The sequence below is a fragment of the Electrophorus electricus genome, chromosome 4 (genome assembly GCF_041902795.1).
Source record: "Electrophorus electricus isolate QZ-2024a chromosome 4, ASM4190279v1, whole genome shotgun sequence".
Lineage (NCBI taxonomy): Eukaryota > Metazoa > Chordata > Actinopteri > Gymnotiformes > Gymnotidae > Electrophorus > Electrophorus electricus.
Window position 1 is genome coordinate 7,415,466 of NC_137500.1, and position 22,035 is coordinate 7,437,500.

At 38.5% G+C, this 22,035-nt stretch overlaps 2 protein-coding genes across 5 annotated transcripts in view; one reads left to right on the forward strand and one right to left on the reverse strand.

Moving 5' to 3' along the window:
• The first annotated feature begins 3,028 nt into the window (after positions 1-3,028).
• cnot2 (CCR4-NOT transcription complex, subunit 2) lies at positions 3,029-10,461 on the forward strand. Of its 3 annotated transcripts, none has more exons than XM_027018374.3 (15): positions 3,029-3,106; positions 4,427-4,549; positions 4,756-4,828; positions 4,918-5,065; positions 5,179-5,361; positions 5,593-5,669; positions 5,872-5,997; positions 6,190-6,314; positions 6,530-6,647; positions 7,772-7,928; positions 8,072-8,133; positions 8,219-8,268; positions 8,507-8,607; positions 8,783-8,927; positions 9,068-10,461. In XM_027018374.3, exons 2-15 carry the CDS (start codon positions 4,439-4,441, stop codon positions 9,152-9,154), a joined length of 1,563 nt encoding a protein of 520 aa, XP_026874175.1. In that variant the 5' UTR covers positions 3,029-3,106; positions 4,427-4,438; the 3' UTR covers positions 9,155-10,461. The 3 variants fall into 3 exon arrangements, with proteins under 3 accessions (XP_026874175.1, XP_026874176.1, XP_081568208.1); XM_027018375.3 differs by having other exon boundaries at positions 8,783-8,918; XM_081712082.1 differs by lacking the exons at positions 8,219-8,268; positions 9,068-10,461 and having other exon boundaries at positions 8,783-8,921.
• Positions 10,462-10,771: 310 nt separating this feature from the next.
• washc4 (WASH complex subunit 4) overlaps positions 10,772-22,035 on the reverse strand; it is a 15,938-nt gene continuing 4,674 nt past the window's right edge. For both annotated transcript variants that reach the window (XM_027018387.3, XM_081712077.1), the window contains 25 exons: positions 21,997-22,035; positions 21,593-21,713; positions 20,886-21,009; positions 20,591-20,718; positions 20,060-20,220; positions 19,445-19,571; positions 18,961-19,086; positions 18,479-18,586; positions 16,435-16,581; positions 15,860-15,939; positions 15,628-15,733; positions 15,346-15,462; positions 15,066-15,234; positions 14,654-14,808; positions 14,452-14,526; positions 14,252-14,356; positions 13,996-14,130; positions 13,787-13,895; positions 13,585-13,651; positions 13,421-13,507; positions 13,118-13,265; positions 12,869-12,965; positions 12,550-12,746; positions 12,307-12,403; positions 10,772-12,077 (listed from right to left, as the gene is read on the reverse strand). The exon at positions 21,997-22,035 is cut by the window's right edge. In XM_027018387.3, coding sequence (XP_026874188.2) covers positions 12,010-12,077; positions 12,307-12,403; positions 12,550-12,746; positions 12,869-12,965; positions 13,118-13,265; positions 13,421-13,507; positions 13,585-13,651; positions 13,787-13,895; positions 13,996-14,130; positions 14,252-14,356; positions 14,452-14,526; positions 14,654-14,808; positions 15,066-15,234; positions 15,346-15,462; positions 15,628-15,733; positions 15,860-15,939; positions 16,435-16,581; positions 18,479-18,586; positions 18,961-19,086; positions 19,445-19,571; positions 20,060-20,220; positions 20,591-20,718; positions 20,886-21,009; positions 21,593-21,713; positions 21,997-22,035 — 2,893 coding nt within the window. In that variant the 3' untranslated portion in view covers positions 10,772-12,009. The remainder of the gene's footprint in view (positions 12,078-12,306; positions 12,404-12,549; positions 12,747-12,868; positions 12,966-13,117; positions 13,266-13,420; positions 13,508-13,584; positions 13,652-13,786; positions 13,896-13,995; positions 14,131-14,251; positions 14,357-14,451; positions 14,527-14,653; positions 14,809-15,065; positions 15,235-15,345; positions 15,463-15,627; positions 15,734-15,859; positions 15,940-16,434; positions 16,582-18,478; positions 18,587-18,960; positions 19,087-19,444; positions 19,572-20,059; positions 20,221-20,590; positions 20,719-20,885; positions 21,010-21,592; positions 21,714-21,996) is intronic.

A 22,035-nucleotide genomic window follows, 5' to 3' on the forward strand; every position in this document is an offset into this window, starting at 1 on the left:
GTATGACTTCCCAGGCTATGGAAGGCGGAGCTGGGTAGTGGCAGTGATAAGTAAAGAAGTGTCCAGTGATTAAGGAATGTTGGGGTTATCTTAGTCCCTCCTATTTGTGCCTTTATCTAGCCTCTAACCCACTATATTACCAGGAATACTTAAGTGGAACAATTCTATTATCTCACTTATGAAAGCTATCAGACCCAATGAACATCTTCTGGCATGCAACTATATCCTACATGGCTTGTAGTAGTTGCTTAAAACCTCACAAGAACAACAGAATATTATTGGTCAGACCAGGAAACTAATAAACCATAGAAAAAAAGTCATTTTGTCATAGCAAATTTTCCCATTTAAACTTAATATGCTCCCAGTAATCCTCTTCATACAGTAATTGCCTATGAACAGAAAGAAATTTATATATATTTTACATACATGTTCAACTCAATATCACTCATATTCATATTGATTTTGCATTTCAGCAACAATTTACTTGTAATCTTTGATAGAATAATATGTTTCATGTGCCAGAATGACGCAAATTAAAATTGCAATGGCCACAAGATCAAAATTTGAATTTGTAGTAAAAGCACAGGAATGCCCTGTTGCTGGGAAAGTATCAGTATCCAACTTACTCTAATTACTCTTTGCTATGTAGGTGTTGGCCAGTTCAGTGTCTATAACATCATGTGACAAATTCGACAAGTTCTGACTGTCACATGTCCTGTTGGTTGAAAATAATCCATATAGGGGGTGCCATTCCTCCTCCTCATCATCATCATTAACATCCTTCCATTTTTCCTGTGTTGCAGTGGTAGTAGGCTGAAAAGATCAGCTTAGACTTCTCAATTTTCTGTGACATATTCTAGCTCTTCCTGTGGGACACCCAGATGCTATATATAAGATATTATCCCCCCAGCGAATCTTGGGTCAACTCCTGGGCCTGTAATAGCTATGATGTCCTAACCTAATAATTATGGGATGCCCAAACAACTTCAACTGGTTCCTTTTGAGCAGCAGCTCTACTCCAAGGTCAACTGCAGCCCATTATATTTACAGCATTTAACTGACACTTTTAACCAAAGCAACTTATAACTATAACTGAACACAACTTGAGGGTTAAGGGCCTTATTCAGGGGCAACTTGGGAGTGGTGGGGCTTGAACCAACAACCTTCCAATTACAAGTCAAGTACCTTAACCACTGAGCTACCACTGCCCTGCAGAGGGAAAAACCCACCAACTCTCCAGAGAAGCCTAATTTCTGTTATTTGTATTGGTATTGTTATCCTTTCAGTCACTACCCATAACTCGTGACTATAGGTGAAGACGTGTACCCAGTCTGACGATTATACAGAAAGTTTTGTCCTAAGATCCTGCTTCCACACCACCATCCAATTAAAAGACTGCAATACTGCTGCCGCCAACTCAATCTATTTGCCAATCTCATGCTCCTTCTTTCATTAACAAAATTTTGAGATACTATACAAAGGGCAAGTTTTCTCCAGTCTCCTGATAGGAGCATTTCACTTTTTTCAGAGAGTGACGTGACCATGTCCTAGACTTGGATGTGTTGATTTTCATACCAGCTGCTTCACATTTTACTGCAAAGTGCTCAAGTGCATGTCAGTGGTCCACCTCTGAGATTGCTAGTAATACCACATCATCTGTAAATAGCAGAGATGTCAAATTTGGCCCTTCCTACTGGATATCACTCCAACCTCAGCTGCATCATGATGTCGACTGCATGAAAACCACAAACAGGAGTGGAGACAAGATGCCAAAGAGACTGACAGCCAATGATTTAACACCAAAAATGTAGACACAGCTCTTAATGAATTCATATAGAGACTGAAACACCTAAAGCATTGTCCTATATACTCCGTGCTCCTCCTTCACTTCCTATGATTTATTCCAGGGAATATGATTATATATCTTTTTCAGGTCCACAAAGCACATGTAGACAGGGATGATACTCCCATGAACCCTCACTTAACTGGTCCACTGTTTCATGATCTAGGAATAAACCACATTATTCCTTCTGTATTCTAGAATCAACAATCATGTGAATGATCTTCTCTAATACTCTCACAGACCTTTCCTGGTAGGCTGAGGAGAATGATTCCCCTGTAATTGGAGCACACTCTCTGTTTCCTTTTTTAAATTTAGTGACCACCACTTCAGTTTGCCAGTCCAAGGGCACCATACCCTGGGCTATATAATTGGGGAAGTACAATACTTCCAGTAGCATCACCCTTGGTGAACAGGTCTGAGTAAACAGGTCCCCATATTGCCTCTCTAGATAAGAGTAACCTGCCCAGATTAGGGACTCTAGGACACACCCCTGAATCCAGGCCTGGGGCTTTTTATGCAGGCAAGTAGCTGGTGGCCAGACTACCCACATACTTTGGCTGTACTCAGCCTGATAAGGCAATGTGGATCCTTTTTCTGGGTTCACCATCTCTAAGGTGAAGGGTGGGGGTCAGCTGCAATGTCAGTTGGTTGGCAGCCAGGGGTTAGACCGTTTCAGAAACAATCTAACATATCCGATCCAGTTAATTAAGGCCTTCAGTAGTATATGAATATTAGAATTAGGCATGTTGAAATTAAACTGAACATCTCTGAAAATTGTGGACATAAATAAACAACAATAAATTGTTAAAATGCAAATTATTCAATGCAGCCATAATAACTACACACCTGTGTTCACCAACAGACTGCTGTTTTTAATATTGCCTACTACACCTGAGATTACTTTTAGCAATTTGCTTACTCCACCTGAAGTAAAAAAAAAAGTTTAGAGAAAACTGTGCTCACACTCTGGTACTGGGTATGTAAAGAAAATATATAATAAAAAGCTATTTAGCATAAAATGGACAAATTAGTACTCCTTTTGAGCTAGCCAGAAAAGGCATACTGTTGGAAAGTAAACTTTATTTGCCAAAATATCATAATGTGTCATCAATATTAAAAATTCAGACCCATAATAATATTAAACAGTATGAATTTGGCCTGGAGGTCAGTGAGGGGTCAGAGGGTAAAGGCTATTCACCCAGGATTCTCGGCTGCAGGATACACAGCCATCTTGGATCTACGAGGAGAGGGTAAATTAATGCGGTTAGTGAATTCTATCTTTATGAACAAAAACAGTATTCGACACGGTTAAACTTGAAGATGAATGAAAAGCAAGCAATTGCTTTTAACGATTGTAACCTTCAATGTATGTTTGGTTTAAACAAACGTACCGATGTATTTAAAGGCAATCGTACGTCTCTGTTGTTGTCTGAGCTAGCTGTGTTAGCATCCAGCTTGCTAGTTAGCTAACTAAATAGAGAAATCCAGGCAAGTTTTGAACGGATGCAAAGGCCTGAACTCCACTGGTTATTTTACCACGAAAGCCACTTTGTTTGCTCCGATGCTAGGTGTAGTCTGCAGCTTTATATGTCCATGAAATAATAAAAAATATGTTGTCATGTTGATTGAAATACGATTATGGTATAAGCGAAAGATTAGCTAGTTACAATATCGATTAAGATATATCTTATAGTTAGCCGTCGTTTAGCCATTCTTTTTGGTTTGTGGTTAGCAACTTTAGCTACCTAACATAGCTAGGTTAGCTGGCTTCTGGGTTTATCTGCTGACAACATTTAGCGTTAGCTGGCTGGGTAACTGGTTTGATCCATAGCTAATAATCACTAGCTCTGTTTTATTTTCACACGATTGTTGGCTGTCTGTTTAGTGTTTTCAGCTAGCTAACCTAGCTAGCTAAATCAACTTAAATAATTTGAGAGATGTGGGTTAATAAAAAACTACAAACTTTAGTAGTGTAAGAAACGAAAATTAATGGTTTGGGGTGTTAGAAAAATAGTTTGCAGCAAGCTATTACATTATAAATCACAGAGTCAGCGGATGAAATTAGACTGCGGACAATAGCAAGCTATTAAACTACAGTAAAGAGTCTAACAAGCCCGTGTCCACACTTGGTATAGTTTGCAATTTAGTTAGCTAGTGAGCATCTTTCAGTTGTGTATTATGCACCTTGCTGATTCTGTCGGTCCCAACTGTCAAGCTGTTATAGCAGCCTTTGTTTATGTAAATACATTTAAATTAATCGTATCCCTTTAGCATTTCCCTTGGTTTATTGTTTAGTGCCAGTAGTGTCACACAAGTGTGTTATCAGTTTGCAGCTGTCTTTGTATAATAATTGCTTCTGTTTTCTACATAATTATCCATAGCCTTTTTTGCATTTATAGTCACATGGTTTTTATGGGCTCAGTTCTTAATTTCAGATCAATATCATAGTAATCACATGTCCCAGCACAAGTCTAAATGCTTTATTTCCACAAGTGTAAGCACGAGGACAATGGTTGAGTGTATGAAGAAAAACTATTCCTGTTAGATTCCTTTTAATTTATTTTTGCTTCACTGTCTTTACAGGAGACGAACGGTATGTTCAGTGCTACAAGAAAGAAGTTTGTTGAGGGGGTCGAAAGTGACTACCCGGATGAGAGTATGTACTATGGCCAGCCTTCGATGTTCCCTCATCGATCAGAGAAAGATGTAAGAGCAACTTTTACTTAATCTTTTCACTGCTTATTTAGCTAGAGACTGAAGTGTGTTAGACCACCAGTGATGCAATGATTTTAAAATTTGATTATAAGTTGTTCATTTCTAGGTTTACAATTAAACGACTGAAGTGTCCCCAATATTTAGAGCACAAAATGTAGAAGAAAAATTAACAATTTTCTGCATCGCCCTTCTGTCAGATGCTGGCATCTCCCTCACCATCATCGTCAGGTCAATTGTCACAGCTTGGTGCAAGTTTGTATGGTCCACAAAGTGAGTCCACTTATCTAACTAGGCTCAGGGTGCATTACCATGGACTGTCCTGATTCGTATTAAAAAAGGTAAATTGTTGTTGCGTTTAGGTGCACTAGGCTTCTCAATAAGGGGCATGAGCAACAACAACCCTCAGTTGAATCGCAGTTTAACACAAGGTACTCAGCTACCCAGCCATAGCACCCCAACAACGGGAGTCCCAACAATGTCCCTTCATACTCCACCTTCGCCAAACAGGTAGGCATTTGCTATTTGATATACTCTCCTGTGTGTGTGCTCTGACAGCACTGCACTGTGTGACAAAGTCCTGACCAGCCATCGATTAAATGCTATGCATTAATTCTTCACAGGGGTATTCTGCCCATGAACTCCAGGAACATTATGAATCACTCGCAAGTGGGCCAGGGCATGAGTATGAGTGGCAGGACCAACAGTATGGGCAGCTCGGGTCTTGGCAGCCCCAACCGCAGCTCCCCAAGCATCATCTGCATGCCAAAGCAGCAGTCAGCTCGCCAGCCCTTCACCATCAACAGGTAAAAGGTTCCTGCTAATAATGGAGAGGGCATGTGAGGCTGCATGGCACTGTCGAGTCAAACTGCCAAGGTGTGGGACTGGGTTGATCTAGCTACAGATAGTGCAAAATACATCAACCTTAGCACATAGAATAATCTTGCTTGCTTGCGGGTTTTTTGAAATACCTTGATGTTAGTTTTAATTGGGAAGCCTGTGTCAGTAGTAACAGATACTTGTCTTTTATTCATCAGTATGTCAGGCTTTGGAATGGGTCGGAGCCAGGGGTTTGGCATGAACTCTTTATCGAACAATATCTTTAATGGAACGGGTAAGTGAATGATAGAAATAGGTTTGATATTCTGACAAATAAAAAGACCAGTGCAAGTTCATTACATCCAAACAGTTTAGTGACAAATTCTAATTGTAAGAAATGAAAATTAGTATCTGTTTTTCATCTCCAAAACTCTAGGTTTTCTTTTGATTCAAATGATTTATGAATAAAAGGCATTGTTTTGCATTATCTGTTGTAGATGGGAGTGAAAACGTAACTGGACTGGATCTCTCAGACTTTCCAGCATTAGCAGACAGAAGTCGGAGGGAAGGAAATGGAAATCCAACACCATTACATAACCCTCTGGCTGGAAGGGCTCCCTATGGTGAGGGATCATTTTACCAACCAGTAACAGTAAGCGGAGAGTTAGGTTGTCCTCAGAGAAAGAGCAAGTATGACAGCATCCAAGTAAATTAATAAAACAAAATTACATTTCTAATATGGATTTTTATCATTAGGCTAACTGATGTTGTTACCTGACCAAAAGTAAATGGGTCTGTTTTTGGTGACATCACAGTTGGGATGGTCACAAAGCCATCGACTGAACAGTCACAAGACTTCTCGATTCACAACGAGGACTTCCCTGCACTGCCTGGGCCTAACTACAAGGACCCGACGTTGAGCACGGACGAAAGCAAATCAGTCAGTGTTACTTAGTGGTGACTTAAAAAAAAAAAAAAAGATGCACCGTCTGACCAAATGACTGATTTTAGGCACATGAAATGTTCCCCAATATAATTTTAAGATATTTAAGATACATTGGAGTGTATTTTTTAATTCCTTCTTCCTTGGGTATTTTCCGTGTGACTTCCTTTTGCTACTATTTATCAATTCTGTTTTGTTGCCTTTACTTGAAGAACTTGAACTCTTCAGCCAAGAGCAGCTCCAGTGCTGATGGCCCCAAGTTCCCAGGTGATAAGACATCAGCACAGAACAACAACCAGCAAAAGAAAGGGATCCAGGTCTTGCCCGATGGTGAGCTTTCCTTGAAACCCAAACTGCTGTGTGTCTGGGATCTCACAGTATTCAGAAATGCCTGACATCTTTATTGTGGATTAAACTTCAGTCCTGTTTGATGGTTCTTGACGTTCAGTCCGTCAACATACTTAACATTCCTGATGTGAAAAAATAATAAGCATTTTCATAATCAATATGCCCTTTTATTAAGACAGACAGAATGACCTTTTAGCTAAACCACTGTTTTGAGGCTATCATTCACAAAGTGACTCGCACAATAACAGGACTGCCACACAGTGAAACTATCAGCAGAATCATGCAAGGTGATTAAACTCTGTTCACTCAGAGCAATCTGTGAAAATACAGTAAAGTTTTAATAAAAGCATTTTTTTCTTTTTAAAATAGTAGGCTCTGTCTGCGTGTCATCTGTCTAAAATATTAGCATTTTATTTATATAGTACCTGTGAACTAGCATTGTTTGGAAGTACCACTGCACCATCCTATATAAGGGACATAGGCTGTTTATTTTCTAGTAAATTAACCACATGGTGTCTGATCATATTTGATCAGGGTTTAATGGGATTCATTTGTGTTTGATACATATTTCTGCTATGCACAGCTGATTGGTCTTAACACAGCCACAGTGGATATTGCCTTATAAATCAAGCTAAGACACAACCTGTTTATTCTGCAGTGCCGGGGGGGGGGCACGGGTTGTATTTTTAAAAGGTAGGTTAGGCCCCAGCAAGCTAGATGGTTATGAATGTCAGACACATCAATAGATTTAAATTCATTCACAGATGTTTAAAATTAGGACATGATTACATCACAGGACATGAGTGTTTTGCTGTTTTGTTTTGTTTTTTACCAGGAGCAAATTCTAACTTGTCTAATTTAAAGAACTTTATGTGGCTGGTGTCATTGTCTAACACTTTATTTTTATTATTTTTAGAAACAAGCCCCAATAGTTGTCACAATTTCGGTAAAGTGTTCAGTGAGCTAATAACTAAACGAATTAGCAAAAAGAAAACATATAAAAGCTCATTTGAACAGTGACATGACAGGCATTTATGTTGACAGGTGACTTGATTATCTATTATAGAATCAGACCTAATCCTGATATATGGACACTTTTCCCACAGGCAAGGTGACAAACATTCCTTCAGGAATGGTTACAGACCAGTTTGGAATGATTGGGCTCCTGGCATTCATACGAGCAGCTGAGACAGACCCTGGGATGGTTCACCTGGCGTTAGGAAGTGACCTGACTACACTGGGGCTGAACCTCAATTCTCCTGAGTATGAGACTTTTTCCCAAGGGCATGCACTCAGCACTTGTTTCTGACCCCTCCCCGCTGGCAAGAGCTTCTAATAAATGTAAATCTCCAATATCTTGGTGTTGTCATTGCTATAAACGTTTGTCGTTGGTCCTTTTCCAACAGAAACCTGTATCCTAAATTCGCATCTCCCTGGGCTTCTGCACCATGCCGGCCACAGGACATTGGTTAGTGTCAGTTTTGTTAATGTGGTGTAAAGTTCTAGATCAGCAATGCTTAGCATTTCAGTAATTGGTATGATTTTATTTGCAGACTTCCATGTACCCTCTGAGTATTTAACCAACATTCATATAAGGGACAAGGTATGTGATGGTGATGTGACATTTTGTAACTCTACCACTTCAGGTTGAATTTGTTTAGGTAGAATCTTTCAATTAAACAGTTCCATGTATATGATATAGGATCTCTTTCTTCAAGGAATGTTTGGTTTGTATAGGTACTAAAACATTTTATTCAACTATTATTTTTGTTGTCTTTTAGGTTTCTATAAAAACCAGCATATGTCAAATTTATTTACTTATTAATTTTATGTATTTACAGCTGGCTGCAATAAAACTGGCACGTTATGGAGAGGACCTGCTGTTCTACCTCTACTACATGAATGGAGGAGACCTTTTACAGCTGTTAGCTGCTGTGGAACTGTAGGCACCAACTCCATATTTTTAGCCGAGCATGTCTATGAAATCTTACACAGCTAAGTTTGTGCATGTCACAGTCTTTCAGGCCTGTAGGGTTTGAACTTAATTACACAAAAGTAATGGACTATATGCATTGTTTTAGCCTTACTGTGTGCCTTATTATATACCCGTACTGCAGCTTTAACCGAGACTGGAGGTACCATAAAGAGGAGAGGGTGTGGATTACAAGAGCACCAGGCATGGAGCCTACCCTGAAGACCAACACCTATGAGAGAGGGACATACTACTTCTTTGACTGTCTTAACTGGAGAAAGGTAGCTAAGGTAAAGTTATTGACTGTATCTGACTCCTGTTTCTGCTTGACAGCCCTACAAAATGCATAGTATTAGCTTATTTGCAGTGACAGGACTCTGGTAATATTGTCAAGGATATCAAGTGCTTGTTCTTCTTTTTGCTTTTTAAGGAGTTTCACCTAGAATATGACAAGCTTGAGGAGCGGCCCCACGTGCCAACCACCTTCAACTACAACCCGGCCCAGCAGGCCTTCTGAGGCGCTTAGCGTCTCCAAGCTCAAGGAGCAGACCTCAGGGCCAGCCAGCCGGCATGCCCTACCACAACCTGGTTTTATTCCTCACCTGTCTGGACAAGGACTGTGGGAGAGGGGTGGGGGTCTCCACCTTAATAACTTGTGGGGGGAGGGGGGGCCCTGCCTTAAAAATTATGTGCTGCCCAAAACAACACTCAAACACACTCTCACTGTTTTTAAATACCCTCTTGCTTTTCTCTATTTTCATTTTGAGCACGGGTCTGTGTTTTGTTTACGCCTTAGATCAAAAGCCCATTTGGTCGCTGGCAGGAGAACTGACTTGCAGTACAACAAACACACATCAGTAAAAACAACAAAAAAAGGCTACGTTTCGTTTTCCGAAACGTACAGTGCTAGTAAACAGGACAGACGTAAAAATCAATCCAATACATGTGAATACAAAAGGGCAGAAGAAAAATGCAATGTTCATTGTTGCACTATTTAGTAATAAAAGAACACAAAAATTGTTTTGTGCTTTTTTATGTGGAAAAATACTCTTCTCCTGTTTTTGTCTGGAAGGATACACAGCCTGTTAACATCATGGATTCGCTCCCTTGTTCTTTTAACTTTTTTGTTCTCCTGAACATTCCTTTGATCCGCCATCTTAACCATGCATTTTGATCCTATGAACAGGTCAGGTTTTCTCTGCTGAACTCCAATAATAACAAATCAGACTGTTTTAATGACAATTGTGGGAACAGCTTGTGGACCATCCTCATCGAAGGGGTTGTGAGATTACTGAGCTACATTGTTCCAGAAGAAAAAGAAAAAAAAACACTTTTCAGTCTTTGTTACGATTTTGTAATAAACGTGTACATTTTTTTTTTAATTTTTTGGACATCACATGAATAAAGATATGTATGTACGAATGTGTATATATTATATATATATAGATATCTGTATCTATATATATATATACATAACGTCTATTTTGGAAAAAGGTAACTATTCTTTGCTCAACCTCATTTTTTAGGAGGTGAGCAGTGGTGGCATTATGTGTTAGAAATAAACAACCAAAAAAATAAAAAATAAAAAACAATAGTGTTAATAATGTTAAGCTGCCAGACAGGGCTTCACGTTTGTTACCCTGTTTACTTAAGACCAAGGTAAAAAAAAAAAAAAAAGGAGGAAAGCCGGATTTTCTCGAACCAAGGACATCCATACCCCTTAACAAAGAGGGTGGAAACATTTCGGTTGCAGCTGTTTGAATAGAAGCATTTCATAGGAAAAGGAAAACCGGTGCACCGCTGGAAAAAAAAAAAAAAAAAGAACAGACCAGTCTTGTATTTTCTGATCACAAAGCTTCATTCTTTTCTTTATAATAAAGCAGAATGGCTTTCCTGAACCAGTGTATGTCTCTTTGTCTGGGGCTTTGACTGCTACATGTACTCCTGAGAATCCAGTAAGAGTTGGCGTTAAAACGTGTTTAACACAGCAGAACAGAATTGGCAACATCAGCAGCTCAGTTAACTTTCATGTCCCCTGAACTGTACATGACAAGTACATGATGTACTAATTTTCCCTGTTGCCAATGTTATTAGTAAATGAGAGTTAAATAAACATTTGAGACATACACCAATATCTATTAAGAAATTTTTTTATTAACATCATAGCATTAACACAATGGTTAAAATGTACACAATTCATTTTACAAAAAGTGAAGAGAGCACAGGAGCAGGTAGAGTCGACATTCAGTTGGAATGTTTCTGAAATAATTTCTTCTGTTAAACATGCAACATGGTGCATCACTGTCATACTGTATATTAAGGCTTCTTTAATGGGATGTTGCTAGATTTTTCTCACCTTTAGTCACAGTCATAACATATACATGTGGATTTATAATTTAGGGGGAAAAAACCTGTCTATATTGCACACCTTGGCAGCATAAATCTCAAGTAAAGAACATTAGTTTGCTACATCTCAACCATGTCTGTAATGGATTTACGGTTTTACTAACTCAGTTCACTCGTTTCACCTTATGTGGTGTTATACTATGCAGAGGATCCTAGTAGAAGATATGGGCAAGTGCAGAATGACCACTTTAAATGTTGTTATCTCCCCGTAACAGTGATGACATGGTGTTCTCTGGGTCCAAACATGATGCCCAAACCTGCCAAAACTGTTTTGCCCAGGTGTACTAAATGCTAAACTAATCAAGTCAATTATTAGTCAATTAATGACATTGTCAAAACTAGTTAATTATTTTTTTATATAAATTACAAGACTGTAATAACCATCTAAATTGGTCAGATTTTAGAAATACATTGACATGCCATTCCTATTCAATGTAGAACCTTACTCAAGTTGAGCAGGTCTAGTTTGTACATTTGAGGGTAAAAACAAAAATCTGATTAACAAATGGAAGTCATTTAAGATTAACAATACACTTGCATTCCATTCTCCTTCATTCTATTTCAAATGGCAAACTGTTACCATATCTAAACATCTCTTAAGACTTTAGAAATAATACACTAACCAGCTGCCAAACTTGAATACCAGAACTGTCCAATGGTTTTGGATTGAAAAAAAATGTGAATATAGCACAGGAACATCAGCAGTGCTAGTAGTGAATACCTAAACTTCTAAGAGCAGGCTACATATCATAAATCACAGTCAGTTCCAATGAAATTAAGTAGATGATAAGTAACAAAAATTCTATTTTTGTACCTTTCCAACTCATGGTAAGAGAATGGAGGCCTTTATGTCCTCCAAAGCAATGCAAGAATGAGTTACCATCCAAACGATAAGTTTGTATGGGAGGGTTTTTGTTCTAGTCCTTAATATCTCCCAAGACCTGTAACAAGAGCTGTTCTTTTGTCTCACTTGACACTGGGCTCAGTGGAGACAGCTGGCTCAGAGGAAGCAACGTCTGCTTTACCACCATCCTCTGAAAGAGAATCAATACACATTTGGTGAATCAAATTTTATTACCTGACTTATGAAAACATTCTGCTGATAGCAGTTAACATCAGTTAAGGTAAAATAAAAAAAACACATTCTGCCTTTGACCATAAGGAGATATTTAAAAGGAAGACTGAAATTTGGGCGTTCAATAATTTATCCTCTTTTAACAGTTTGTGATGTACTACATTTCTAACAAACAGTAATTCACCAACCTCTGTCCTTTTTCTCCTGGGTTTCCTCTGCTGCAGTCTTATCAGCCCTGAAGAAGATCCGTGCACTGCTCAGGGAGAAGTAAAGCAGTTCAAACTCCTGCCAAATTAAAAAGGTCATGTGTTATCAGTGCAATTATTCAACTCAAACGCAATCACATCGTCTGACACCAAATTCCTTCAACCAATATGCTTCCGTTTAACCAAAGATTAGTGTGTCTATGAGGTTAATGGCTCACAGCACACCTGCAGATAGATATCCAGTCGCTTCTGAGTAAGGTTCATGGTCTGCATCAGCTTCTCATCTTGGTTGGTAGCTTGGACATTCTGTTCTTTTACCACTGCATTCATTTCCTTCATATATTTCTCCCGAACTGCTTGGAACCAATGCAAGGAGTCAAACTCCTGATACTGATCCAGAAGCTTGAGGATGTAGGCGACGCCTTAGGAGAAAATGGGATGGTGAGAGATGTTGCTCATTAGAAGAATACAAACACAGTCATAAGTTCTGTAGTGGGTAGTGGCAGTAAAAGTAGTGGGTGTGACAGTAATATCTCAGTCTTACCCATGGCAAAACCATCATCTGTAAAGGCTGCTCCATTTTTGTTCTTCTTGTTCAGCTTCTCCTTGCAGTTGATTGAGTGCTCCACAAAATTTACTGTCTATAAAAAGGGAGAAGTGAGAAAAGAAACAGAAAAATAATTTTAGAAATCGTGCAAAGTGATAAAAACAAATGGTCAGGCCAGAGGAAAAAAAAAGCCTTAATCGAGAAACAAATGCACTGCAGATAGGATACAGTGAGAGAGATCCTCACCAAAGGAGGAACAATCATGTAGAAGTTCCTCAAGTGCATGTTCTTGACACTACGGAACTCTTGGGCAAACACTCCCACAAGCATCTTGAAATACTCTGTTCCCTCTGCAGAGTTACTGGTCAAGTCACTGAGCACACAATCCAGGAGGCTGAAATTAAACAAGTGTTTACTTTACTGGTGCTTTCCCAATTCCTGATGAAAATTTTAAACATTTTAAACATTCTCCAGATGTTTTTCTGAGATGTTTCTGATTCAGACATTGCATAGAGTAGAACAGTCAGACGCAGAGGTATGGTACTTTACCTGGCTGCTCTCTGGGTCTCTTTAGAGAGGCCCTCTTCTTTCACTAACTCCTCAAAGTTTACAATGTCCTCCAGATCTGGCACAAACCTAAAGCAGGAGAAATATTCGTCAACTTATGACATCTTTTAATCTGAGAACATTTAGTGCACTGAATGTGACCCCACCTGATGGCACTGCTGCAGCAGTGCAGACCCCCAGAGCGGATCATTCGCACATAGCCCATTGCGTTACCTATGACAGAAGAGGAAGAGGGGTGCAATTAACAAGGAACAACATACAAATAATACTGTATCTTTTCCACAATGTAATTTGTAAATGCAATAACAACCATATGTAAGAAAAAAAAAAAAAAAGAAACAGGCTTACCAATCTGGCTGATGAGTTGTCGGAACTGGTCCAGGTAGCTTTGGCCATCTGGAGTGATACCAAGTTTCCGTATACCTCGGTTGAACTTTTCTGCCCTCTCAAATGGGTACTATAAACATTCATCACCCAAAGGAACAGTAAACAAAAATCACACGTGAGTATACAGAAATGCTTCCCTAGATCTTTCAAAAAAGCATTATGTTTTCTACCTTCTGATCTGATTGGTCTTTGGTTTCCCTGAAGAAGCGGATATCTTTGATGAGCCTTGACTTGATGTGCTCATCATACATAAACTGGCTGAAGATGTAAAATTTCTTACGGAGGAACTGATATGTGAAGTTTACCTGCATAGAAATGTTATGATATTGAGCTGCTCAGGGCACTAAATGTAGCACAAGAAGACCTCACCAAAGCATTCTCAATGATCTGCCATTACAGACCATGCTCAAATAGAAATTTACTTACAGTAGTGTTCATGATGCCAGTTCCATGAGTGCGTATAGAGTTTGCAATGTGCCGAATATTGATGGTGTTCAAGTGCTTGTTGTTGCTGGTCTTCTCAATGAAGATCTACAAATTAAAAGCAGCTGAGTAAATATGGTGTTCACACAAAGACTGACAGATATAAATAATCTTGTTTCATGACCTGAAAACACTAGACCAACCTGGTTGTTCAAATTGTAGAGGTATCTTGAAACAAAAACATGGATGTTCCTCATAATCTCTAATACATCCAGTCCCTAGCAAAATACAAAGTGATTTTATAAAGTATAAATCTATGTACATTTACATATGGTATTCATGGGAAACACTGCCCACTTATTTTCAAGGCTTTCATAAAATGGGCCTAAACATGTCCCAACACACCTGTTCCAGGGTCTGGCTGGGGAGATGGGCCTCAGTCATGACCAGGCCGTAGCGCTGTGTGGCTAGGTTCCTCATCTCACTGTATGTGGCCCAGTCATGAAGAGCCACAGTCGTTAAGTTGTAAAATGTTTTGTCCAGGTAATGTGTTACATAGGCTGCATGAACAATAAGCGTCATTTGTTACAATAAACAGAAAACATGAAAAATGTTTTTCTTCCAATCATTGTAAATGAAGTAAATTCATTTATCTTGTGATATGCAAACAATAACATCCAATATGCCTTTGAACATTATTTGCGATACTTTCAACACAATTCAATGAGTTCTGGGATTTATAACTGCAGACCTCAATGGGTAGTCATCTTGAAACTGAGTCATTAATGTGTTAAAAACAGCCCCTCTTTCCACTTACCTTTGATGTCAATGAACCGGTTAAAGAAGCGTATAGGCTTGAGGGAGAAGAAGTGAGCGAGGTCCTTCATACCCACTTTGAAAGGGTTGCGGTCATCCAGCTTGAGGTGTGTGTGCACGGAGAGTCGCAGGTCTTTCTCTATCTCCTTACACAGCTTGTCCAGCAAGTGCTAAATAAGACGGCATTCACAGATTAGGCGCTCCAGTACATGGAACCTTTTTCCACCCTAACTGTAAACTACATCAAGAACTCATCTTTTTCTTATTAATAGTGTTCTCACCTCAGTGAATACCCCCATGATCTCCTTGTCATAGCTATCCAGTAACTGCTCACAGGACTCCATGTGTTTGGCGTATAGCATGGAAGGCACACTGTCTCTCAGAGCACTGAACATGTACTGAAGGAAACCAGGAAAGTTGTCGAAAACAACCAACCAACACAGGAATACCACAGGAAGCAGGACATTTAATGAGATCTAATGAGATCTAAGGACATCATACATAAATGAATCTCAAGTTTAAGCTCAACTAAGGAATATGAGCAGGAAAATGTCAGTAGTTACGTGCATCCTTGCTGCATCCACAGCATTGTCATACACATCATCCAGGTAAATCGGAAAGATTGCACGGTGCCAATAGAGAAAGCTGCAGTCACACTGTACTTTGACCCTGTGGAGAGGAGACATACGTACATGACTTTCAGGTTTACAAAACTAAACCCTGCATTAGAGAAAAACAATAATAATGCCATGTACACCAAGCTGGGGGTTGTCTGGATATGCCCCTAGCGCTCACCTCTCTCGTAATTCACTAATCAGGTCAAGCTTCTTCAGGACAAGCTGTAAAGGCAGAAGCTCCTCATCTTTGAAGGTTTTCTATGAAATAACACACAATTATGCAACATGCAAACAAAGAGTGCTGCAGTAAAGTGTAACAAACTGAATTTTTAAAATAAATAATAATGTAGCAACTATGCATTACAGTCTCTCTAGAACTCCATCATGTAATCCTGTTTTGCCTTTTACTGAGTATTTGCATAGCAGTAGCTGATGAAAACACATGATTCACATTTTCTTTTGCTGATTTTTTTCGCCTTCATCTTAAAGGCAAATGAACCCTGTTAAACACATGCTCTTGGACAACCAACCACAGGGCACAAAATCTGAATAGCTAGTACATAAACACACAAGGGAGAGAGGAACTATGAGTTCCTTCCCAAAATACATGGAACCTTGCATCTTTCAAGAAGCCAAAATAATCACATTAGAGCATGTCACAGGCACACATTTGCACTGAAATCGTAAATGCCCTTGTGTAAACAAACTGTATAGTGCTAAAGTGTTCCACACCCAAGCACCACACTCCCTTACCATCTGAGTGCCCACACTGAGTGCTAGAGACACCACCAGCCTTCTCTCTCTGGTGCTCGGCCCGTTCAGAGTATTTTCTGCCAACACCAGAGCTGAAAGTACGTCCAGTCTCTGCTCACTGTACTTCTTATCGGAGATCACTCTTTTCTACAGCACAACACAGAACTACTTAAATAACAATGAAATACTATCCATGTATTATATATACATTAGTATTGTAAACACAAATAAGGAAGTTACCATGACTTTATAGGAATACTAGAAATCAATGAATATAAATGCTACTAGTAACAACAAAATGGTGGACATACATTGCCCTGCAAATGTTTTGAGAAAAAGGAGTGAATATTTTTTATATTTTTCATATTTGCAGTAAATACCAAGAGAATAAAAATGAAAATAGAAATGAGGTAAAAGCATTGTAATAATTTAACATATTTAAAATAGCATAAAAGTTACTATTAGGTCCTGAATCGCTGGCAGTCAGTTACTACAAGTCATGATAAGTGAGCCACCAGTTCCTTTTCATGGTCTTCCATTGACTTTTATGCAGTTCCTTTCTCATATGGTCATAAATATAAAACAGCTCCAGTGACTCAGTTCTGTACTTTTCAACTTCTTATAACTCAGTCTTTTGTAGTAGCTGATGTTTGCAGTGGGTGGCATTTCCGTCACATTTCTGCTGCCAAGTCTGTCATTGGATATGGCACATCTTATAACTTTACTGGTCATTAGCAGCCGATCCTTTTCTTAACCAATTGGTGCTCATTATTAGCTACACTGGTCCAGTGATTTTATTTCTTCTTTTTTTCTGTTGCCTCCAATTGTTCAGCTACTTGTTTGCACTTTGACACTCACTGAAGTCATTATCCAGCTATTCTAGAGTTCTTTTGGCTAGATTTGGTTGGTAACTGCCTTAGTTCACTTACTTGTGCCAGTTACAGAAAATAAGAGTGGTGAAGATGTAATGTGTGTGAGTGATTAATTAATTAATTAAAGTTATCTGACTCCATAATGTATTAGAATCAATATTAGCTTTGGTTTAATTATTCCAGCCTTGTTGGTAGTTAGGGCTTTCATCTAATACATGGGCACAACATAGTAAGATATTATACAGGGAATTGACATCTGCAATTATTAAATCAATAGTTGGTGTGCTAAGTTTACTTTTACCTCTCTCTTTAACCGAAACAACAAAAAACAACAACACTACAAGTGCTATACAACTACAAACAAAAGAGAGAACATCCCTGTGAGGGATGCAAAGGCTATGCACAAAAGGTGCAGAATGGAATGAATACAGTTTGCCAAAGGCTATGTGTCTATTCTTCACTTTTTATACCCTTTCAGCAGTTAAGTAAACCAATAATACAGCAGATGATTGGAATCAAAGGATTCCAGCAATAAAACAAAACCAACAAATTCAACAGCCATAAACATATCACCCTTGATTAGAGTCTTCTGAACTCTGTCTTATAGACTACTACAGTGTAGTGATTCAATGAATCTGTGTCCTCAACTGCATTACCATACTGATCAATGTGAAATATGTTGTAAAAAAGAATAAACAGGACAGACAAATATGTCCTTGTCACGGTACAAAACAATACCAATTTTACTTTTAGGAATGTGTCCTGAACAGTGTGTGATCAGAAATTTGCTCTGTTCCCATGGAGATAAGAACAACCTTAACATCCCAAAGAACAAGCACAGGGGTTGTAAACAGGGTTATAGATGACAATTCATTCAAAATAGAAAACCGTTTGGACGCAAAGTGAGGAGGTACAGTAACCTACACATGCACACAGATGAAGATGATGCTGAAAAAGAGGAAGAAGAAGAAGAAGAAGAAGAAGAAGAAGAAGAAGAAGGAAAAGAGAGAGAGGAAAAATAACTACTAAAAACAGCAGGCATCCTAAATGTGTGCCTTATATTAATTTTTTTCATCTTTAATACAAAGAGCTTGAGTATAAAAAAATAAAATACTCAAGACTTTGCTGTCCTTGAAAGCATGTTATTGATCAGGATGCAGTGTAGCCTGTACCTTAGCTGTAGAAATGGAGGACAGAGCCTGTGATTGCAGCTGCTGAGTGATGTGAGAGACAGAGTCTGCCACCACTAGAGAGCGCCGGTGGAAAGTGTGCTCTATTGCCTTTGATTAAATATAAACATAAATGTCATCAAATCAACAAATACTAATGCAGTATAGAGCTTAGAAATAATGAAATGCGTTACCATGAAGCCATTAAATCAATACTGAATACAAGTCAAGCTTTGTTTATAATGTGCATTTGTGCTAAATTCAGGGATTACTGACATGTACAGTATAAAACATTTATGGACTCAAGATGTTGAGACCCGCAAAACATCAAAGACTGGCTTTCTGAACAAACTAAAGGCTATATTCTGCACCTAAGAGGAATTGAAATTACCACCTGAAATTCTGAGCAGAATTTAGACCTTAATCAATTCCAGAAAGCTGTTCTCAATCACAAAAACACAGGGGAAATACAGAAAAATGCTTACTTTGAGCAGCTCCATCAGGCGGCACAGGGCCTTCACAGAGGTCTTGGTCATTGGTCGCTGCATGGACATGTGCATGTTCATGGTGGTTTTTATGATGGTACTGATGCTGTAGGCATATAAAATTCCCTGCAGACAAGACACGTGATTAAAAGCTCTGTTCTGACATGGTAAAACAAAGAAAAAACACACCAAAAGGAAATGCCCATTAGTGCTTTGAAAGGCAATCACTCTAAATATCACATTAATTCAGAATAGCCAACCCTTTTTGGACTTTTATTTATTCAAATTAGTGCCCTTGACAAACCTTTGCCTGATGAGCAATAAGATTTTGGGAACATATATTCCATTTTTATGCATACATGAAGCAATTTGGATGTATGTGCACATAGGTAAGCCATAGATCTAAAAATAAAATAAAGTCAGTGGTCCAACAAGGATAACTACATGCTGTGCCAATCTTTCTAAATATTATGGCCTTCTTTACCTGCACAAAGACATTGCACCTGTTACTCAGGTCATCTGAAAGTTTGTCAGTCCTCTGCTCTTTAGACAAGATGGCCTCCATCTTCATCATCCAAGAGGTGACAAATACATAGTAAGATTGCACATCCCTGGAGGAAGTGAGACAGATTTAAGAAAGACATATCTAGCAGACAAAACACTACGCGAAGCATGCTATAGTGTATCACAATTTTCTCCCAACTTTAAGCCAATTTCCACCCACTGACTAGCTAGTTAGATATCTCTGCTGTACCACAACTAACAAATGTGGAGGGTGCAGGTAAGCACGTGTTTTCTCTGAGACATGTGAAGCCAAATACATTTTTAGAAGATGCCTGTGCTGCCAGACAGAGCAGCTGAATGCAACTGGAGGAAAGTGTGGTGTCAGCTAGCACACCTCCATGATTAGATAGTATCACTGTACTTGACAAGGGACAAAAGAATTAAATCACCCCCCCCACCCCTCCCTGTGAGAGCAGCACCAATTTTGCTTCCTGGGATTGACTTCACAGATTCTGATACAAGCTATAAAACATGCAGTGCCAATTCATTGCACACATGCATACATAAAAGTGATTTGTAACACTATAAAACTCACTTTGTCAATGTCTGTGCTTTTTGCTGTAAGAATACATCTCTGCTGCTTCGAATGGTCTGGACACTTTTTTTATCCACAAGTTTAGCTGCTGCTGGGACTTTGTTAATCAAAAATGTATCAGGAAACCAGATTATGTTGGCGGTCAGTGTCACTGCAGGGACCTTGATGAGAAAGTTTTAAGCATACTGAAAAACAAATAATGCTTAAAAATGTACACATGCACCTACAGTATGTTACATTTGTCCAAATCTGGTCTTGGAAAGGCCACATTCCAGCACAGTTTGGTGACTTGAGTCAGGCTGGAAATCACCAAACTGTGCTGAAAACTGGCTCTGCAAGACCAGAGCTAGGCTTGGCCTAAAGACTTAGTTCAGTTATGTAGAATCTCCACACTAAAGAAAAACAAAAGGGGAAAAAAAAAAAAAAAGCACACCAAAACAACAGGATAATCTACTGCAATGGTCATCAAATATATAAAACTTTGATAGTAAAACAGAAAGAAATACTTCAAAATGATTCATGAAGACAAACCTTTTTACACACATCCAGAAGAGATTTGTACAGCCTCTTGTCGACAGTTCGGAAGATGTGGAAGTGCAGGACAAAGAGTCCACAGACCCCTGCGTACTTATCCCTCTGGTCAATCTCTGCTGGTTCCCCTGTAAATCCCCCAAGTTACACAGAAGCTTTGAATTACATGTCACAAATCAGAAAATAGCTGAAAAACATCACCCAATTCAAATTGTTTAATTTCACAATAATATTTTGTAAATCATGAAAAAATCATTAGTTTTCACACAACTAATTAAATAAATCACATACGAACCAAGTTTTGACTCCACATTTGCAAAAATAGTTCGAATGTTGTGAGCAAACTCCTCAGCAAAGGCACCATTTTTAGAGACGGACACACCCTCACCAGGATAATCAAATCTCTGTTCCACACAAGCCTATTAGGAACAGAAAGAAAAGTATTAATATACACATACTTACATACAACATACACTAAACAGTTCCCTAGGCACCTCCAGCTACTTTCTAGAATACGTTAGGAATTCAAGAATGAAAATCAAACAAAACAATAAAGATCAGGGGCTTAGCACACACAATGTTATATTACATTATTTTTAAACAAAGATTTATTTTTATATTTAAAAATAAATTCTCAAGACTTTGTGATGATTTAAGTCGTGTGATGTCACACATATAGTCATGTCTGTTTCAACTAAACATATTTACCACATTTCACACTATGAATTGGGCAGAAACTTAGATGAAATGCAGGGGTTAAAATACAGCATCTTAACTGGCTGGGCAAAAGTACCAAAATTGCTATATAGAACTGCAAACAACACTGTCTGAGGTCAGTTGTAATTTTCAGCTAGGTGACTGAGCAATCCCAAATGCAACCAAAGAATCACTACAATTAACAATTGTGAGCTCTTGTGAATAAATCTTTTTTTTTTTTTTTTGCCTGAGATCCATCTTCACTCAGAACCCACATTTACAACTAAACAAGAATACCATAGTAACCTGAAAGATCATGCTGTCTAGCAGTTGGCCCTCCAGCTTCAGTAAAAGCTTCTCAAATGGTTTCAGCTTCTCTTCAGGAATACCAAACTTGGATGGATTGTGGTGGACAGATTTGAGTAATCTGTTCAATCAAATTAATATTTTCTTAAATCCATACATTCACAAAAGAAGGATTTTGTAACAAATACTACAAATTTATTCAAATTGTTTTAATAATAAGGTTTGTATTGTAAAAGAGCCACAAGGTAATTCATATGATAGTACACAAATATTTTGGGCTTGTTTTGGCTCTCATATATCTTTCATTTCAGAATTTTAATTGTAACTAACATGACATGGTTTAAGACTCCATTTAATATTTTGTACATCTATTTATACATCCATTTACCATTTTGTACATTCACCTTTTGTACATCTTCCAGTGATCTCTGAAAGTGGCATGA

What these genes read in the sequence shown, in the direction of transcription:
- cnot2 (XM_027018374.3), top strand. Translation starts at nt 4,439, where the DNA reads ATGTTCAGTGCTACAAGAAAGAAGTTTGTTGAGGGGGTCGAAAGTGAC. An exon ending in CAGCCCTTCACCATCAACAG is followed by an intron (nt 5,362 to 5,592) that starts GTAAAAGGTTCC and finishes TTTATTCATCAG; the next exon opens with TATGTCAGGCTTTGGAATGG. An exon ending in CTGAACCTCAATTCTCCTGA is followed by an intron (nt 7,929 to 8,071) that starts GTATGAGACTTT and finishes CTTTTCCAACAG; the next exon opens with AAACCTGTATCCTAAATTCG.